This window comes from Colius striatus, chromosome W, assembly GCF_028858725.1.
Source record: "Colius striatus isolate bColStr4 chromosome W, bColStr4.1.hap1, whole genome shotgun sequence".
NCBI classification, from domain to species: Eukaryota; Metazoa; Chordata; class Aves; order Coliiformes; family Coliidae; genus Colius; species Colius striatus.
Genome location: NC_084789.1, coordinates 8,544,492 through 8,565,026, shown reverse-complemented (window position 1 = coordinate 8,565,026; position 20,535 = coordinate 8,544,492). Strand labels below are relative to the sequence as shown.

At 48.4% G+C, this 20,535-nt stretch overlaps 1 protein-coding gene across 4 annotated transcripts in view; it reads right to left on the bottom strand.

Annotated features, from left to right (window-relative positions):
- Window positions 1–1,537: 1,537 nt before the first annotated feature.
- Window positions 1,538–20,535, bottom strand: part of LOC133628388 (KAT8 regulatory NSL complex subunit 1-like) — a 152,116-nt gene continuing 133,118 nt past the window's right edge. For all 4 annotated transcript variants that reach the window (XM_062016507.1, XM_062016504.1, XM_062016508.1 and 1 more), the window contains 8 exons: window positions 15,683–15,868; window positions 12,445–12,606; window positions 11,962–12,113; window positions 10,837–10,955; window positions 9,526–9,583; window positions 8,153–8,265; window positions 3,804–4,050; window positions 1,538–2,981 (listed from right to left, as the gene is read on the bottom strand). In XM_062016507.1, coding sequence (XP_061872491.1) covers window positions 2,733–2,981; window positions 3,804–4,050; window positions 8,153–8,265; window positions 9,526–9,583; window positions 10,837–10,955; window positions 11,962–12,113; window positions 12,445–12,606; window positions 15,683–15,868 — 1,286 coding nt within the window. In that variant the 3' untranslated portion in view covers window positions 1,538–2,732. The remainder of the gene's footprint in view (window positions 2,982–3,803; window positions 4,051–8,152; window positions 8,266–9,525; window positions 9,584–10,836; window positions 10,956–11,961; window positions 12,114–12,444; window positions 12,607–15,682; window positions 15,869–20,535) is intronic.

Here is a 20,535-nt window from a genome sequence, read left to right as displayed (position 1 = left end):
CTAGCCCAGTGCAGCTGCTGGTGTGGCCACCACCTTTTGCTTTTTAAACTGGATTTTTCCTCCCCTGTTATAATTACTTATAACCAGCCCAGTGGTGCCCAGGTTGCTGCCTCCTACTTCTTTGCTCATCTGGCTAATAATCACCAGACACCTTTTCATTTCCCACCTACTCAGGCAACGAGGAACAAAGTGTAATTCTCTTATCTTGATCATTTAGGAGCACTGAATGAAGGAGCCTCCCATCACTCGCATCTTGTGTGTTTCTATTCAACTTTCATAGCAAAAGGGGCCAACAACTGGCAAAACCAGCACCTGGGTACAGACTAGCAGCAACCAGTTATGTAAAATAAACCCCTCACCCACCCCAGAGAGTCAAACTGGTTGACAGGAGCTCTGCAGCACTTGCTTCCTGTGAGCCCACAAAGGTGCCACCGGCCTCAGTCCTGCTCCATTCCTCATCCCAGCACAAAGCCCAGCTCCAGAGATCCCACGGAGCAATTCCTCTTTTCACTAATTGACAATAAGTGCTAGGAAATAATGTTATAAAGGGAAAAAAACAAGAGGCCACTGAAACGTGGAGTGGGAGGGAAGTGGCTGATCCACCCTGGATTGGGGTTGGGCACACAAAAGGCCCAGTCCACTTCCCAGCCCAGCATTTCAGAAACACACTTTGCATGGGATATTCTGGGTTTTTTTGGGGGGAGGTTTTTTTTGGTTTTTTTTTTTTTTTCCTTTTTTTTTTTTATAAGCACATTTGTGCTTTGCCAACAAAATCAAGACATTAACAAAGATCAGCTTCTCGGAAGGAAAGCATTTCTATATAACAAGGGCATTACACAGCTCAAAGCAGGAAAAGAAAATATTTACAAGATACAAGGTGGAGTTGTTTTTGGTTGGTTTTTTTTTTTTGTGGTTTTTTTTATAATGCTAAAAGGGTTATTCAGAATTTTCAACCTTATAAATAAAAAGCACTTATGCAGAGGGATATGGTAGCACTGTTGTGGTTTGTTGCTTTTTTAAAGAAATGACAAATCCTTTAAACTAGAACAGAACCAAAACCACTAGATAATGCTGAAAATTGTGAAAACCCCAACCATTAAGCAGTTTAGCTACTATTTATTTACGATTACAAAATGGGGAAAAGAAAGAAAAAGAAAGAAAAGAAAGAAAGAGGAAGGAAGGAAGGGAGGGAGGGAAGGATTTTTTTTTCTTTTTTTCTTTTTTTTTTGGTGATGTGATTATATGTGACAGACATGATGATAACAACAGGACGGGGACCACTAGTCACACCATTGGGATGGACAACCGTTTTGAGTGGAAACAGTGTGCAGGATCCCAGGAGTCACTGTGGGTACAGAGGGATCAGGCAGGGGCAAGAACAACAGCAAACTTGGTCTTGAAACAAAGATCCCTGTCAGGAGGTGGAACATCAGACCAACAACTGGGAAATGAAATACAAGTGACCCATCCTTGGACCATGTGTGGGAGTGGCGCAAAGCAGTGTTGATGGATCCCATCCCCCCCCCCCCAGCACCGATCCCCTGCCCTCCCTTAGCTCCTCTTCTCTGAGACCAATCCTGGTGCCTCGGCCGTTGCCTCTGCTGCTCCTTCCTGCTGTGTCCCAGAGCTGCCTTCACCACAACTTTCCAACCCAATGGGGACACATACAACATGGACGGGGGACAAATAACATGGATGTGGGGCCAGTGACACATGTGAGGGCAGAGCTGAAGTGCGAGTCATGTTCCCCAGCTGAAAGCTGCTGCTGAGCTCGGCCAAGAGCCACAGCACAAAGGGCGTCCCTGAAGTACAAGGCAAGATTTCTGCTCCTGCTCCATACATAGACCAGATGCACCCAGCTAGGGACTGTCCCCTCCCCACCTTCCACCCAGGGGAAACATACACAAGCTGCTTCCAAAAATCCTGCTCCTCCCACACGTGCACAGCTGTGTCTGAAGCAGCTGAAAAGGTCCTTCTTTTTCCCTGTGACAGGCAGGGCAGTCAGACCTTTAGCACAGCAAATGGCTGCTCCCAAACTAGAGGAGAAAGAAGGAGGAGGTGGCAGGTGGCCCTGGGGGCAGAGGGGAGATCAGGGCTGGGGGACAGAGTCACCTGGAACTTAATCCAGGGGAGGAAAATGCCGGAGGGTAGAAGTGCAGGGTGGGCACTCTGCACATGAGGACAGAGACAGCTAGTGCAGGTTGCAATCCCAAGACATCACTTTTCACCACTACTTTCATTTCACTAAAACCTTTCAGGGAGGGAAGGGTAGCAGGTTAAGAGAAAAAGACACCCTTTTGCTTGAGAAAAACTATCCTCAAAGTCTGCTAGTCAGCTAAATCCTGTGCTCTAGGTTTTATACACCTAAGAGGGGAGTGGAGGAAAGAGGGAAGGGAGTCTTGTGGGCTGCTCCCCTCCTGAGGCTTCACTCTGCTGGGAGGAACCTGGGGGCCCTCATTTGTTTGACAAGGAAACATGGAGAAGAAGAAAGAAAGAAGGAAAGAAAGAAAGAAAGAAAGAAGGAAAGGAAGAAAGAAAGAAAGAAAGAAAGAAAGATCAAAACCAAACAAACAGAAAAAAAATTAAAACCCAACAGTTTCTAAACTCCTTAAATTCACTAAAAACTGTGAAAATTCCCGGCAGGATGTTTGAATATCAAACGCAGATTTTTGGAAGCTTTAATGCCAAGAGTTAGTTCTGTGTGTTGGTTTTGCTCATGTCTTCCCACACATCTATCTATGTGCTGGCCGCTGAACTGCTGCGGGGGAAGAGAGGGAGGGGGGTGTCCCCAGGAGGGGTCGGCTCTTGAGGCTGGCCAAGGTGGGCAAAGCAGAAGTGCCATCGGTCTCCCGAGAGGATTTACTGCCTGACGTGCGCCGGGTGCAGCGCGACAACCGGTCTTTGGGGTCAGATTGGTCCTCGCACTCTGTCCTGGGATCGTACAGGAGAGGGAAGATGCGTTGCTCCCAGGGCTGCACGGCCTAAAGGGAAGAGACATCAGGCTATGGAAATTCCTCTGGAAAAAACACTTCTGCTCCCCCCTCCCTGCACAACTGAGGCTGAAGCAACTGCTGGCAGAGCACCCCACTGCCCTTGCACCATAGCTGGCCCAGCACTCTGATGCAACTTCCCATTGTCAGGTTTCCAAGCTGCCTCTCCATGGTAAGAAGGATGAAACAGTCAAGTCAGATTTACCTCTACAAATACTGTGTTCAGTTGTGGGCCCCTCACTACAGGAAGTACACTGAGGGGCTGGGGCATGCCCAGAGATGGGCACCAGAGCTGGGGAAGGGGCTGGAGCACAAGTGTGCTGGGGAGGGGCTGAAGGAATGGGGGTGTTCTGGCTGGAGAAGAGGAGGCTAAGGGGAGACAGAAACACTCTCTACAACTACCTGAAATGAGGTTGTAGTGAGGTGGGGGGTCAGTCTCTTCTAAGTAACAAGTGATAGTTCAAGAAAAAATGGCCTCAAGTGGCACCAGGGGAGGTTTAGATTGGACATTAGGAAGAACTTTTTCTCTGAGAGGGTTGTCAGCCCCTGTGCCAGGCTGCCCAGGGAGGTGGGGGAGTCCCCATCCCTGGATTGATCCCAAAGCCGTGGAGCTGAGGTGCTGAGGGCCATGGGTTAGTGATGGGCTGGGCAGTGTGAGGGTAGGGGTTGGACTCCATGATATTAAAGGTCTTTTCCAACCAAAATGACTCTATGATCTATGATTCTATGCATCTGCTGCAGTCACTGCAGCAAAAGGCAGCGCTCGGACCTTCCCACCAGTCGAGTCAATGGCCAGAGCCAGGCAGCACTCACCTGCTCATCAGGGCCGGCCTCAGGCATGGAGCAACGTGTATCCTCACTGGACAGGAGCCGCATGGAGTCCCGGGAGAGGGGGATGAGGGGGGCAGAGAGCAGTTCTGGGCTGATGGGGCTGCACGGTGAGTGGCTGTGGGACAGCTCTGAATGTGAGTGGCAGTTGCCCACCTCGGGGGATGCTGGCTGGGGAGTTGAGGGGTTTCCCAGCTGGGGGGTCATCCGTCCATCCGTCGATCTATAAGACCTGAGATACATTACAGAGCCAGGTTTCAGTCCCAGCTGCACTCTCACCAATGCAGGGGCTCGGGATGCTGCCTCCTGATGCCACCCTACGACCCCTCCTAGTGCATCCTCCTCAGGAACAGCTCTACGCTGAGGAACGCTGTGGGGACTCGGCATGCACAATCAGGGAGTGCTGCAGCCCAGAGGTTGAATCCATCCAGGCTCATCTCTATCCCAGCTCCACTGCCTTGATGCAACTTTGCATCACTGATGCTGCTCTCCTCAGGTTACGTGTCCCACACATCTCCTGCACTGCGGTGCTGCAGAAATACTACGATGAGAAATCACCCTATGAAACCAGATACTTCAAAATACTTTAATACTTCAGTGGTTGGACTTGATGGTCTTCTGCAACTGTAATGATTCTATGAAAATTGGCTTCTCTGAGTATTTCCACCATCCACAGCCCACACGACACCAGGCAGCTCCAGAACCATGTGTAGTGAATCAGTAATGCTAAAAATGCAGTAAGTTCAACAATTTGGTGTAGGAGGAGCACTGTAAAAGCCCTAGACGTTAGATTTAAACCAAGAATTAAGAAAGTCTGAGCATCTACACAGATTCCCAGATAAAACACCCACAGGCTGCAAACAGAGAAACTTAACTGGAGTCTCCACCTCTGTGTGCAAATCTTCAAGGTGAACTGCACCAGCAAGAGGCAATCAAGGACTGTCAAGGATCAGATTCCAAAATCTGCCTTGGCCAAAATGTTCATCAGGACCTACAAATCTAGCCCAAATTAGAATAATAGAACAGCTAGACCTGCAGCAAGCTGTCAATGTGCTGAATCAAGATGTGATTTAAAAGCTGCTACAGGAACAAAACCCAATCTGTTACATACATGAGGCAGGAGCACCACAAGACAGCAGAACTGCTGGAGCAGGTCACAAAGAGAATGACATTTAAGGGAAACTAAGTAAGTTTACCCCACTGTTTACTGGTATTACCTGGCCCAGATACTGCACAGGCAAGGAGTAAAGTACTGGTTGAATCACAACAACGAGAAGTTACCAGGCCCTGAGGTGCTCCTACAACTCCTGAAAAAAGACTAACAAGTAGCCACAGAGAACAACCCCAGGATGGGAACTGAAGGACTGAGCAAGGATCCTGTTGAGGAGGAGCTTGGGACATGGTGAACACCAAGCTGAACTTGGCCAAGTCACTGAGCACAAACTCAGTAAACCACGTCCCTGGTTGCACTGAGGAACATGGCCATTGGAGCAGGGACACTTACACCCCCATCTCTCCCTGCTAGACAGCTGTACTGGGAGCACTGGCCCCAGCTCTGGGGGAATCTCCATCCGTGGAAGCGCTCACAACTATGGCCAGATAAAGTCATGGCCAAGCTGGTCTCCTGCTGGCAACAATCCTGAAGGAGGTTGGGCAGGAGACATCTGTAAGTCCTTTCCCATCAGAATTTCTAAACCTATGAGATGAACCTCAATGACCAAACCAGGACCTCAACACAGCACCCTTACCAGATGGTTGTAGTGGGTCTGGGATGGTAGTGATTTTCCACAGCAGCTCTTGCAGTGCTGTGCTTACTGTTGGTATCAATATTATGACTACTGCTTGCACAGCATCAGGGCTGTCCCTCCAGCATTCCTTCCCCCACCTTCACCAATAGCTGTGGGTGGGCAGGATCCTGGGAGGGACTATGGCCAGGACAGCTGATCCAGACTGACCAAGGAGATATTCCATACCATATGATGTCAGCTCAGCAATATAAACTGGGGGAGAGGAGCAGGAAGGGGGACGTGATTCATTTTTGGCCTTCTGAAGTAACCGTTCCATGTATGGCAGCCCTGCTTTTTGGGAGGTGGCCAGATATCGCTGCTGATGGGAAGTAGAGAGTAACAGCTTATTTTTCTTTGCTTCGCCGTGTGCGCAGCTTTGCTGCTTCTTTATTAAACTGTTTTTTAACTCACGAGACTCCCATCTTATTTTCTCCCCTCCCTGGCTTGCTGAGGAGGAGGGTGATAGAGTAGCATGGTGGGCACCTGACATTCAACCAGGGTCAAAACACCACAGCCTTTTTGGCGTCCAACATGGGGCGAGATAACAGCGGTTTTACATTAAATGTGCTGTAACTATAGTAAGTTACTAAGTGCAAAGCTCCTGTGCAGGTTAGAAGTTTTGCTGTAGTACAGTTTATCTTTTACTTCACTATGTTTGGGAATATGCTGTTTCTAACTTTCACTCTGTGCTGTGCTCTAATATTGATATTTTTGCTGTGTTGGTTGTACCACTCTGTGAGTCGGATGAAGGGGCCTGGGAACATGATGGCCCAAATAATAACTATGAGCTTAATTCTGTTATCAATGGGTTTACTGTGCTGTGGGAGCTATCTTGTGGAGGTAATGGGGGAACGCACCTCCTTCCTCTCAGTTCGGACTGATGTAGGTAATTTTGTTACACAGACTTCCCAGGTCCTTAGTCACCCTTATGTGAGTTTTTTAATATTACTAATTAACATGACTGGTACATTACATATTTTGTGGAATCTGGACTCATCTGGGTATAAGAGAGGACAAATTTGGGATGAAGAGATGTTGAAATGCCCCCTGAAGCGGCCAGTCCCTGGGTGGCAGGGTGTGTGGGCGAATTTAGGCAAATTCCTAGGACGGTTATCACCTCCTGTAACCTGGGATTTTACACCTGAACAGATAAAAAACAGATAAAAAAGAAGCAGTGGATAAGGAGGTCAACAAGTCCATATCATCGATTAGTAAGGGCAGAAGATGGGGAAGAGGAAAGGCTAGAAGAAGAAACTGGTCCTTCGGTAAGGAGATCAGGAGAAGGAGTGAAAGAAATCGAAAAGTAAATGGAAACTACTCGGTCCCTCACCTCAACAGAACTTAGAGATATGCGAAAAGATTACAGTCGCCAGCCAGGTGAGCGGATCGGTGCCTGGCTGCTCCGATGTTGGGATAACAGGGCTGACAGTCAGCAATTGGAAGGTAGAGAAGCCCAACAGCTGGGATCTCTCGCTAGGGACCGAGAAATTGATAGAGGCATTGGAAAGAAGAACTCAATTTGCAGTCCACAATGGTCTTTAAAGAAACAAAGTTATAGTGAAGTGCTATCAGATGTGAGAAACTGACAAAGTTTGCAAAGAAACCCCAAAGTGTCCCACACTCCACTGTCACTGGGAAGTGCAGCTGCAGATGAAATGAGGCAGCAGCAGTGCAAATGGAGTTTGACAAAGGCCACCTTTGCATTTGCAGCTCTTGCAGAAATAACCTTGTATGATGGCACGCACCTGACAGGGATAAACTGAAACCACAACCAGACTGAGAGTACCAGGTGTATGTCTGCAGTTGTAGTTCAGCAAGTGTTTCTGCTCAAGGATGGAGCAGTTTGATAGCAAGCAAAACACTGGAAATCAAATGGAGAAGAGTACATCTCTTCTTCTGCAGGTTTATGATGAGATCAACAGCTGGAAGCTGTGTGTGGTTTTAGAAACCTACCCACAAAAAGAATCTACAGGAAGGGAATCAAGTGTTGAGTGATGAGAGGAAGGATAGGTATATAAATGGAGCAGAGAATGGGCACTGCTGAAGCTGTCGAGCAGAGATGCGACCAATGTCATAACACTGGGAACAACCACTGCTCCGAGATCCTGCAGGAAGAATGCCCAGCTCAGCCTTTTAGCTTCCTCTGGCCTCCTGAGCTGGCACATCAGCCTCCACATTTCCAGAGCACTGAAAGTGCTTGAGAAAGCAGAATCCAAACAGATGATGCAAAAGTTGGTTGTCCAAAACTTAACTGGTGTGTAACCTCACCCTCACCTATACAAGACACCACCTCACTCCTAAAAGGGCTCCTCAAGCTGCTCTTTTGGACAGTAATCAAACATTCCAATACCAGCACAAGCTCTTAACCATTTTTATAGACCAGCCAATCTAATAAAGCCTCCACAATCTGCTCTCAAGAACATCCCACTCTACCGGGCCTAGAGAACCCCACTGTACCCTCTGTGCACCCGAGTGCTGTTGGTGCGCTGGGGCAGCCCCTCCCAGCCCCGAGGCAGTGCTGGGGCAGCGTGCAGACAGGCCCTGTACCTGCTGCCCCGCCGCTGTGGGGGCATGCTTGTGCTCCAAAGCCACCGGGCCCGCTCCATCTCTTCACATTTGCCATGCCGAGCAGCAAAGGCCGAATCAGACAAGTCCTCGATCTGGAAAGGGAAGAGGTACAGGGTTTGATCAGAGCTTTATTGGATTAAACACACACCTACATGTAGTTTTTCCAGCATTAGCTACAGTGTGAATTTAAAGAAATGTTTATGTCTAGAGGGAGGCAGATCCTATCGACAGTGCCTGAACATGAGCCAGCAGTGTGCCCAGGTGGCCAAGAAGGCCAATGGCATCCTGGCTTGTATCAGAAATAGTGTGACCAGAAGGACCAAGGAGTTGATTGTCCCCTTATACTCAGCACTGGTGAGGCTGCACCTCGAATACTGTATTCAGTTCTGGGCCCCTCACTACAAGAAAAGACACTGAGGGGCTGGAGCGTGTCCAGAGACAGGCAACGAAGCTGATGAAGGGTCTAGAGAACAAGTCTTATGACAAGCAGCTGAGGAAACTTGGGGTGTTCAGTCCGGAGAAGAGGAGGCTGAGGGGAGACATGAGGACTCTCTAGAATTACCTGAAGGGGAGTTGTAGTGAGGTGGGAGTCCATCTCCCCAGTAATGAATGACAGGACAAGAGGAAATGGGCTCAAGTTGCACCAGGGGAGCTTTAGATTAGACATTAGGAAGAACTTTTTCACGCAGAGGGTTATTAAACACTGTCCCAGGCTGCTCAGGGAGGTGGTGGAGTTACCATTCCTGGAGATATTTAAAAGATGCATAGATGAGGTGCTGAGGGATATGGTTTAGTTTAGTGATGGGATTGGCAGTGTGAGGTTAGTGGTTGGACTTGATGATCTTGAAGGTCTTTTCCAACCATAACAAGTCTATGATTCTATGGTTCTATCTGTGAATGCAAGAGCACCTTGTTAAACTGAGTCTGCACTATTTGGGAAGAGATTAAGAACTAAAAACCTAAGGAAAGCCACTTATCTCAGAATGAAAACACTCACCCAGAGGTTTAAGGAAATACCATCACTATCAGTTTAGCTAAAATAATAACTAGCAGCACGACTGGTCATGATCTCTTGACTGTTGCCTAGAGAGGTCTCTTGACAGCAGTCAGATCTCAGATACAGCTATATCCAGCCAGTTAATCCAATCTCTGCCTTATCATGCCTTTCCTGAAAGGAACCAATACCAGGCTGGCTTTGACAAGGCCATTTGTGCCATTTTGTTGCAAAACTGGAAGAGACTCTGCACCTCCCTGCTTAGGTCCCTGCACTCACTCCCTTCCAGCATCCTCCATGGATGCTGCTCAGTTGCTGCTAACTCCATCCCATATCAACTCTGAAATAAAACTCTTACCTCCTCATTGTCTTCATCAGGGTTCACTTTCAGAGCACTGATATCCACTTCACGCCAGCTGCAACACACAACATTAGAGGGCAGTCAATCACAGGCACAAACAAGCACCACAGAACATGCCCTGCACACACCAGCACTGTGCTTTGGGAAAGAAAAAATACAAGCCTGTCACAGTGAGCAACATACTTTGGCTCAAGTTTAAGTCAAGTGGCCACATTTGTCTACCAAAATCCCTCCTTTGGTATCAGACAAGTTTTTCTTCCCTTCTCTTGTCAGCCTGCTCCATTTCGAGCACATATTTGAGCAATGGGTTCATACCCCCTGAGTGCAAAGCTGCCCCACGGGCAGAGACGTCCTTCCACATTGGGAGAGTGTGGGATAGAGAGGGAGGCTACCAGCCACCTCCTGCTGCAACCAGCCATCTCCTGCTTCAGCCCTTCCCCTCTGTCTCCCTGCCCAGCTCCTGGCACTGCTCTGGCAGCATGGCTGAAGCCTGCCAAGGGCAGAGGAAGTAAAGCACATGCTGCAGCATTTTCTCCTCTTCCTCTGGCTCAGCAACAGGCTTCCTCCCTGCTCCCCTCTGAAAGGGGCTTGGGGAAGAGCTTCTAGGACGAGGAGGAAGAAGTAGGTAAGTTGAGAAAGAGACTTGGAAAACTGAGAGGGAAAAGAAGGACTGGAAACCAGGCAGTGTGGATGAAGAAGCTGCACCAGTGCTGCAGCATGTCAGCACACTCAGGTGTGAAAATCAGGAACTGCTCTCATCCATGGTGCTAACCCATACAAGGACCGACAGCTCACACCTCCTTGCACCAAGCTCAGGCAGAAGAGACTTCCAATTCTGCCCAGGCATGGAAGTGCTTCTCCTGGCCAGTGTGACTCAACACAATGGCCCTCCTTCTGCACTGCAGCATTAACCCAGCCCAGCTACCCACTGCCTGGCCCAGACACATGCAGAGCTGGGAAACCACATGGACCTTTGGCTCAACATACTCCGTAGTTTTGCAGCAGCACAGAGGACAATCAGGATGACTTTAGATTGCACAAATAGACCCAATCAGGGCAGCTGGCCTTCATGCATGAGAGACACTGAGACAACATACTCCCTAACTTATCAAGTCTCTATGAAAAGTATGATCAGGAGTTTTCCAAACTTTCTCTTATTTCCAAGGAAGAAGAAAGCCCTTTTCCTCACTAGTATTGTTAGCCCCTGGGAGCAAAGCCCTAAGTCAGAGTTGAACTTCTGATGACACAGCTGCCCAGCAAAAGCCTGGCACCTAGCAATGCCCCGGGAGCTGGGGATCAGGTGTGTACCTGGGTGTGAGGATCTCTTTGTACTGCAGTTTCTCCACACGAGTCGTTGCAGCAACAGACATCGGGATGACAATGTTGTTAATATCAAATGAACTTTCACCTCTCCTCCTCCTTGGCTGCTGTAACATGAAGACAAGAACCACATGAGGAAGAGTTACAGGTTTTGTCATGTCAGGTCACTGAAGGAAAAAGGATGTGGCCTCATACAAAATGGCCTTGTATGACCTATGGAGACTCCAGAACCAAAAAGCAATTTCCATTAGAATGGAGTTTTTGGGGTTTTTTTGTTTTTTTTTTTTTTTTTTTTGCTTGCTGGAAAGTCCTTTTCTCAAACAAAAATATTTAGTTTGGAGGGTACAAACAAGGGCAAGGGCTGTGGTGGCCCTGCAGGGGTTTGCACACACCACAGGTGACACTGTGACAGAGGAGGAACATGAAGCAGTCAGGATTTCATCTCGGGTTTTGACAGCTGTACTAAGAGCCTAAGAGCTTCCTTCCATCTGTACCATGCTTTTGACTGGAATAGATTTTCTAAGACAGAAATAAGTTTCACACTTAGCTATTTAAACCTGGTTGAATGTTGGGTGCTCTCCTACCATTTGTCTACCCAAAAACCATCCCCAAGTCTGTGACAGCAGCACTGTTGGTACAGTGACATGAATCCTCATGGATTGGCTTGATATGCAAATGGCCTGTCTTCCTAAAAGAGTCACCTGCAATTTGTCATGTTCTCCATCTCCTTTGATCCCTGTGGTTTTTAGTATAAACACACATGGGAACCCAACTGCCAGGGACCTTCCACAGCCAAACCCCAGGACTTGTGTGAAGTTGGATGAGGACAGAGCAGGTGGGGAACTATTGTCACCATGGCAAGGAAATCCCAACATGTCACTGTCAACAGTGAGGCCTGACCCACTGGTTGGGGAGCACATACAAACCTGTGCCAGACAGGGATGCTCAAGCCAAGGAGTTGGACCCTGGAGCCCAGAGACTGGACCTCAGCATCTTACCAACGTAAGAGAAATACTAAGCACTCAAGCTTAAGATGCTCGAACTGCTGCAAAGCTGAGACCCCATGATGGAGCTGAGCTCAGAAACCTCTCCAAAAAGGCACTAGATACTTACAGCTGTGCTGGAGGTGCCCTGTGAACTCATGCTGGCAGGAGCAGAGCCTTCCGAGGAGGTGGACAGTTGTCGTACTATAGGGCTGTGAGGTGTTGGGGTTGCAACTGCTGACAAGTAGCTTGGGCCACTGATGTCTGTGTGATGCTTCAACACTACACAAGGAGAGTGGGCGAAAATGAAGATGACATCAGCAAAAAAACACCCCAAAACAAAAGGGAATGGTGGTGGATAGAAAAGGACCATGTGCACCAGAAACTGCCAGTGCTGAGGAGCACTTTGCATGAAAGAGAAGCACCTTCTGACAGTATCTGTCAGCTTGAGAGGCCCTGAGGGAAGAAGTAGTTAGAGCACACAAGGCATTGCTGCAGTGGTGACATGGCCCAAAGCAGTGCATTCCCCCTGCTCTGAAGCTGAAGGGGTAGAGAGGCTGGATATGCAGCAAAGCCCAAGCTCCCCCCGAGAGACCTGGCTGTGGGAGCCTACCTTCACTCCTCTCAGATGAGCAGTCTCGCAATCGCTTTTTGTCATAGGCAGGAGGTTGGACAAGCGAGCGCTCTGGCGCTCTCTCGGCCTTGGACACGGCCATAAAATCATCTAGAGGTGGCCTGTGTGCCTTGTCTGGGTGGATTTTTTGATGTGAGTGCTCTGAAGAGGGGAACAGAGAAAGAGTTATGAAATGCCTGTTTTCATCTCTTTCTGTTGGCACAGGAGACTCAGGCAGAGCTTACCAGCTCTATAAATCCACACAGGTTGGACTCAAAACCATCAGGGTGCTGGAGAGATGTGCTCAGAGCAGAACAAGCTGCAGTACTGCCTATGCCCATGTGAGCATAAGGGGACAATCACCTCCTTGGTCCTGCTGGCCACACTATTTCTGATACAAGCCAGGATGCCATTAGCCTTCTTGCTCACCTGGGCACATTGCTGGCTCATGTTCAGCCACTGCTGATTAACACCCCCAGGTCTTTTTCCTCAAGACAGCTCTCAAGCCACTCTTATCCAAGCCTGTAGCATTGCATGGGGGTGTTGTGACCCAAGTGCAGGACTTGGCAACCTCATCACTCCAGTCTGTACAGGTCCCTCTAAAGAGCCTTTCTGTCCTCAAGCAGGTCTTTATACCTGCACAGCTTGGTGTCATCTGCAAATTTACTGAGGGTGCACTTGGTCCCCTCATCCAGATCATTGATAAAGATGTTAAACAGAACAGGCCCCAACACTGAGCCCTGGGGAACACCACTGGTGACCGGCTGCAAACTGTAACTCCATTCATTACAACTCTCTGGGCCCGGCCATCCATCCAGTTTTCCACCCATCTCAGAGTAGGTCCATCCAAGCCATGGGCAGCCAGTTTCTCCAGGAGGATGCTGTGGGAGACTGTCAAAGGCCTTACTGAAGTCCAGGAAGATCACATCCACAGCCTTTCCCTCATCCACTAAGCGGGTCACCTTGTCATAGAAGGAGATCAGATTAAACAGGACCTGTCCTGGGCCTGAACCTTTGGTTATCCTGTATGTGCCTCAGGATGATCTGTTCCATAAACTTCCCCTGCACTGAAGTCAAGCTAACTGGCCTGTAGTTCCCAGGATCCTCCTTCTGGCCCTTCTTGTAGATGGGGGTCTCATTTGCCATCCTCCAGTCCACTGGGACCTCCCCGGTGAGCCAGCATTGCTGGTAGATAATGGAGAGTGGCTTGGTGAGCACTTCCATCAGCTCCCTCAGCACCCTCAGGTGGATCTCATCTGGCTCCATCAACTTGTGCATGTCAAGGTGGAGCAGCAGGTCGCAAACCATTTCCCCTTGGACTAAGGGGGCTTTATTCTGTCATAGAATCATAGAATGGTAGGGGTTGGAAGGGCCCTTTAGAGATCATCTAGTCCAACCTCCCTGCAGAAGCAGGGTCACCTAGATCAGGTCACATAGGAACATATCCCCCATCTCTCTCTTCTGATTCAAGTGGACAAGTGCACAGAGAACAGCTGGCCTTAGTATTTAAGACTGAGGTAAAGAAGGTATTAAGTATCTCAGCCTTTTCTTCATCCTTACTAGGTTTCCCCTTTCATCCTTCAAATGGGGAAGATTACCCTTAGGCCTCCTTTTGTTGCTAATATATTTGTAGAAACTTTTCTTATTGTCTTTTACAATAGTGGTCAGTGTAAATTTGAGTTGAACCTTGGCCCTTCTAATATTCTCCCTACATGACCTCATCACAGCCTTGTATTTCTCCTGGGTTGTCTGCCCTTTTTTCCAGAGATCATAGCTTCTCTTTTTCCTCCTGAGCTCCAGCAGAAGCTCCCTGTTCAGTTGTGATAGTCTTCTGCCCCGACGGCTCATCTTCTTGCACATGGGGACAGTTTGATCCTGTACCTTTAAGATTTCCTTCTTGAAGAATGTCCAGTCTTCCTGGACTCCTTTGCCCTTCAGGACTGTCTCCCAAGGGATACTGGCTACCAAATTCCTAAACAATTCAAAGTCTGCCCTCTGGAAATCTAAGGTGGCAGTTCTGTTGATCCCCCTCCTTGCTTCTCTGAGGATCAGGAACTCGACTGTTTCATGACCAATATACCCTAGGTGGCCTCCAACCATCACGTCCCCCACCAGACTTTCTCTGTTCACAAACACCAGGTCCAGCACGGTGCCTTCTCTCGTTGGCTCTCTCACCAGATGCACGAGGAAGTTATCTTCCACACACTCCAGGAACCTCCTGGACTGTTTCCTCTCTGCTCTGTTGTATTTCCAGCAGAATAGGTAGGTTGAAGTCCCCCATGAGAATGAGGGCCAGCGATTCCAAGAGTTTTCCCAATTATCTAAAGAACATCTCATCTACCTCCTCATCCTGATTGGACAGTCTATAGCAGACTCCTACCATGACATCTGCCTTGTTGTCCTTCCCCCTGATTCTTGCCCATAGACCCTATCACCATCATTGACCTCTAAACAGTCAAGACACTCCCTAACATGGAGGGCTACCTTTCTGCCTCTCCTGCCCTGCCTGTTCCTTCTGAAGAGTCTGTAGCCATCCAGTGCAGCACTCCAGTCGTGTGACTCATCCCACCATGATGTCACATTTCCCTTGGTGCACAATGGCTTCCAGCTCTTCCTGTTTGTTGCCCATGCTGCCTGTGTTGGTGTAAATGCACTTCAGATGGGTTACAGATCCAGCTACCTTTTGAGGGGGAAGAAGTCCTGACATCCACATGATCATTTTCAGATGCGTCTGTGGCCTCTTAACACATTAACTCTTGTTTCTCTGCTGCCACAAATATCTCCATCCCCTGTCTCCACCAAGGCAACAGACCCAAGGAATTCGGCAGCAGACCGTCCTTCAGGGGCCTGCATGCTGTCCCTAGGCTTACCTCTGTCAAGTCTGGTGTTACCCCTTTCCCCCTCCAAATCTAATATAAAGCCCTCCCAATGAGCCCCACTAGCTCTTGTCCCAGTTGCTTTTTCCCTCTGTGATAATGTATTCCATCCCTTTGAATTATCTCCGGTGCCCTGTAAAGTGCCCTGTGCTCAAAAACCCCAAAATTCTGTCAGTAACACCAGGCTTGGAGTCAGGTTTTAATCTGTTTCGCCTTCCATATGCTTTCCTCGTCCCTGTCCATAACCAAACAGATAGAGAAGAGCACTACTTGTGCTCCTCCTCTCTCCTCCCAGATTACATGGCTGTTGGGTACAAAACCAGGCAGTACTTCAGCACACGGTAAAGGCAGAGGACACTTACTGGCTGCAGTGAAGAATGAATTCACCAGCTTATGGCGGTCCTTGCGAGCAGGGTCAGACAGGCTGCTGGCAGGCATGGGGGCTCTGTGCTTGAGCGAGAGCTTTTTGGGAGGTTTAATCTTCTCGCATGGTTTATTCTGCCACTGAGATTTCAACATGCTCTGGAAGTGCAGGCTCGTGGGCACATCTGCAGAGGGATATAAAACACAGCGTTCAAATTGAATTATGCACCAGAAGGCTGTGGTGCCCTAATTCTCTCCTAGTGCCCTTGTAAGAACAGCCCTCAACAAATAGACAGGCATGGACTATAAAACCCAGGTCTGCCTATGCCTTCCTCACGTTCAGGGAGAATATGCAACATTAGGACAGAATCACAGAATGGTAGGGGTTGGAAGGTATCTCTAGAGATCATTCAGTCCAACTCCCTGCAGAAGCAGTTCCACACAGGAACGTGTCCAGGCAGGTTTGGAAATCTCCGGAGAAGGAGACTCCACAACCTCCCTGGGCAGCCTGTGCCAGGACTCCCTCACCAGAACAGTAAAGCAGTTTTTCCTTATGTTTAAGTGGAACTTTTTGTGTTCCAGCTTTTGTCTGTTATTCCTTGTCCTGTCACTGGATACAACAGAAAAAAGTGATGCCCCATTCCCTTGACATCCACTTTTAAAATAGTTGTAAGTATTAATGAGGTCCCCTCAGCCTTCTCTTCTCCAGGTCACAGTTCCTGCAGCCTTTCCTCCTCACAGAGATGCTCAAGTCCCCTGATCATCTTGATGGCTCTGTGCTGGACTCTCTCCAGCAGTTCTCTGTCCCTCTTGAGCTGGGGAGCCCAGAACTGGACACAGGACTCCAGATGAGGCCTCACCAGATATGGCAGAGTAGAGGTGGAGGAGAACCTCCCTCGACCTGCTGCCAACACTCTTCTTGATGCATCCCAGAATGCCATTGGCCTTTGCGGCCACAAGGGCACACTGCTGGTTCAAGATTTAGGACCCAACATTTCTAGTCTGAAGCTCTTTGAGAGAAGAACATTCCTACAAGATTCACAGCCCAAATATATCCTGGCAGAAAAATGAAGCCTTTGTCAGAAAACCCAATGTGTCAATGAAGGCATCTTGTGTATTCCCACACTCAATTCTGCTATCTCAGATCTGACTTCCAAGAATCTATGTCAGCACATGAAATCTACAGAAGTACAGGCTGAAAGAGAGAATATCAGCTTAAATCCTCAATTTCAGGTCAAGCAAAAAGCTAACCAAATACTGTATGACATTATTATTTAATTAATATACATTATTATATATAGTATATGCAAAATTATAAAATTATTAGTTGAATGTAAATATTTTCTTTAATTGTATAATTAATTTCAATATTGCAAATTATAATTATGTATTGTATATCATAGAATGGTAGGGGTTGGAAAGGACCTTTAGAGATCATCTAGTCCAACCCCCCTGCAGAAGCAGGTTCACCTACATCAGGTCACATAGGAACATGAACAGGTGGGTCTTGAAGACCTCCAAGGAAGGAGACTCCACAACCCCTCTGGGCAGCCTGTGCCACTGCTCCCTCACACTCACGGTGAAATAGTTTTTTCTTATGTTTAAGTGGAACTTTTTGTGTTCCAGCTTCATCCCATTACCCCTTGTCCTGTTACTATCTACTATAGAAAAAAGGGATGTCCCAACCTCCTGACACTCACCCTTTAGATATTTATAAATGTTAATAAGATCCCCCCTCAGTCTCCTCTTCTCCAGACTAAACAGACCCAGTTCCTGTAGCCTTTCCTCATATGAAAGATGTTCCATACCCCTGATCATCTTGGTGGCCCTGCGCTGGACTCTCTCCAGCAGTTCTCTGTCCCTCTTGAGCTGAGGAGCCCAGAACTGGACACAGGACTCCAGATGAGGCCTCACCAGATATGGCAGAGTAGAGGGAGAGAAGAACCTCCCTCGACCTGCTGGTCACACTCTTCCTGACGCATCCCAGGATGCCATTGGCCTTCTTGGCCACGAGGGCACATTGCTGGCTCATATTTAGTTTAGTATCAACCAGGACTCCCAGGTCTCTCTGCAGAGCTGCTCTTCAGCAGTTCGACCCCCAGCCTGTACTGGTGCATGGGGTTGTTCCTTCCCAGATGCAGGACTCTGCACTTGTCCTTGTTGCACCTCATGAGGTTCCTCTCTACCCAACTCTCAAGTCGTTCGAGATCCCGCTGAATGGCAGCACAGCCTTCTGGGGAGTCATCCAGTCCTCCCAGTTTGGTGTCATCAGGGAACTTGCTGAGGGTACACTCTGTCCCCTCATCCAGGTCGTTGATGAAGACGTTGAACAAGACTGGCCCCAGTGTCAAAAGACAGTGTCAAAAGCCTTGCTGAAGTCAAGGTAGATGACTGCTGCTGCTCTCCCCTCATCTAGCCAGCTGGTTATGCCCTTATAGAAGGCTATCAGGTTGGTCAAACAGGATTTCCCCTTGGTGAAGCCATGTTGACTCCCCTTGATTACCATCTTATCCTTCATATGTTCAGTGATAACATTCAGGATGAGCTGTTCCATCACTTTTCCAGGGATGGAGATGGTGTTGACCGGCCTGTATATGTTGTACGACATTAATCTGGTGACCAAAAAAAGCACGGCTCCCCTTTGCAACCCTCCCTCCAGTGTCCCAATCAAAATCAAATTTGGAGCACTAACAATGTTCACTGCTAAAATGCACCAAGAGATCCATCTGTTGATCAGACAAGGAGTCTCAAGAAGTGTGCTGCCTGCCAGGAGCCAAGGTCTGTGATATGGCTGAGAGAGTGCCACGGCTCGTCAGGGACGGAGGCTGCTATCCCTTACTTCTGTTCCATGTGGGTATGAATGATGAAATGAGACATACCATTACCACAATCAAGCAGGATTATAAACCCCTGGGAGAACAAGTGAAGGGTAGGGGGGCACAAGTTATTTTATCTTCCATTCTGTTCACCAGAAGAAAAGGGGCAGTCAATAATAGAAAAATCAAGCAAGTTTACTCCTGGCTTAGAGGTTGGTGCCAACAAGAAGGTTTTGGTTTTTATGATAACGGGACCTTCTTCAATGACTGTAATTTGATAGGGCAGGATGGAATACATCTGTCTTACAAGGGCACTGGAATATTTGGAAAAAGGCTGGCCAACCTCATTATGAGGGCTTTGAACTTGGGGAGCAGAATGGCAAAGTATATGCCATTCCATCTAACAGGAAAACAATGATGAGTGCTCCTCAGCTGCACACCAAGATGAGATGCAGAACACTGAAGATCCTGAGAGAGTATCAAATCAGGGAGGATCCTCTTGCATCTGTCCAGGGAAACCTGTGTGTTTGAGTAAGCCCCTGCACTGCCTCTACACCAATGCATGCAGCCTAGGGAATAAGCAGGAGGAACTGGAGATGTGGGTGCAGATGCGGGGCTACGACCTCATTGCGGTCACAGAGATATGGTGGGACAGCTGCCATGACTGGAGCACAGCCATGGAGGGCTATGGATTGTTTAGGAAGGACAGGCCAACAGGCAAGGAGGTGGAGTTGCTCTCTATGTGAGGGAGCAATTAGAGTGCATTGAGCTCTGCCTGCGTGGGGATGAGGGGCAGGTTGAATGCTCGTGGGTGAAAATTAACGAGCAGGGTAAGATAGGTGATGCTGTTAGGAGTTTGCTACAGGCCACCTGATCAGGAGGAGGAAGCGGATGAAGCCTTCTACAAACAGCTGAGAGCTGCCTCACAGTCACAATCCCTGGTCCTCATGGGGGACTTCAACCTCCCTGACATTTGCTGGCAAAGTCACACAGCCAAGTGCACACAGTCCAGGAGGTTCCTACGGATTGTTGATGACAACTTGCTGTCACAAGTGGTCGAGGAACCAACAAGGAGGGGTGGTGCTGCTGGACCTTGTGCTGACAAATAGAGGGTCTGGTTGGGGATGTGAAGGTTGGAGGCAACCTCGGCTACAGTGACCATGAGATGGTAGAGTTCAAGATCCTGTGTGGAAGAAGCAAGGCACCAGGGTTGTAACCCTGGATTTCAGGCAAGCTGACTTTGGCTTCTTCAAAGACCTGCTTGGATGGATCTCATGGGACAGGACTCTAGAAGGTAGAAGTGCCCAAGAGAGTTGGTTGATCTTCAAGTGCCACTTCCTCCAAGCCCAAGATCAGTGTGTCCCCCAAAGTAGAAAATCAGGAAAAGGAAGCAGGAGGCCTCCATGGATAAAAAAAGAACGATTGGAACTACTCGAGGAGAAGAGAGAAATCTGTGTAAGGTGGAAAAAAGTCCTGATTGCTTGGAAAGAGTATAGGAACATCGACAGAGAATGCAGGGACAAAACCAGGAAGGCCAAAGCCCTTTTGGAATTATACCTGGCAATGGAAGTTAAGGAAAACAAGAAGGGTTTTTTCAGGTAAATCAGCAGCAAAAGGGAGATGAGGGGGAATGTGAACCCGTTGATAAGCAAGGAGAGTGTCCTGGTAACAGAAGATGCAGAGAAGGCTATACTACTGAATGCCTTCTTTGCCTCTGTCTTCTCTGCCAAGACCAGCCCTTGGGAAGCCCAGTCCCTAGAGGATATTAAGATAGCCTGGAGAATGGAATACTTTACCTTGGTGGAGGAGGTTGGGGTTAGAGACCTGTTGGGCAAGTTGGACACCCATAAATCTATGGGACCTGACAGGATGCACCTATGAGTGCTGAGGGAACTGGCTGATATGGTTGCCAAGCCATTCTCCCATCATTTTTGAACAATCATGGAGGACAGGGGAGGTGCCTGAGGACTGGAGAAAGGCCATTGTCACTCTAGTCTGCAAAAAGGGCAGGAAGGACGACCCAGGAAACTACAGGC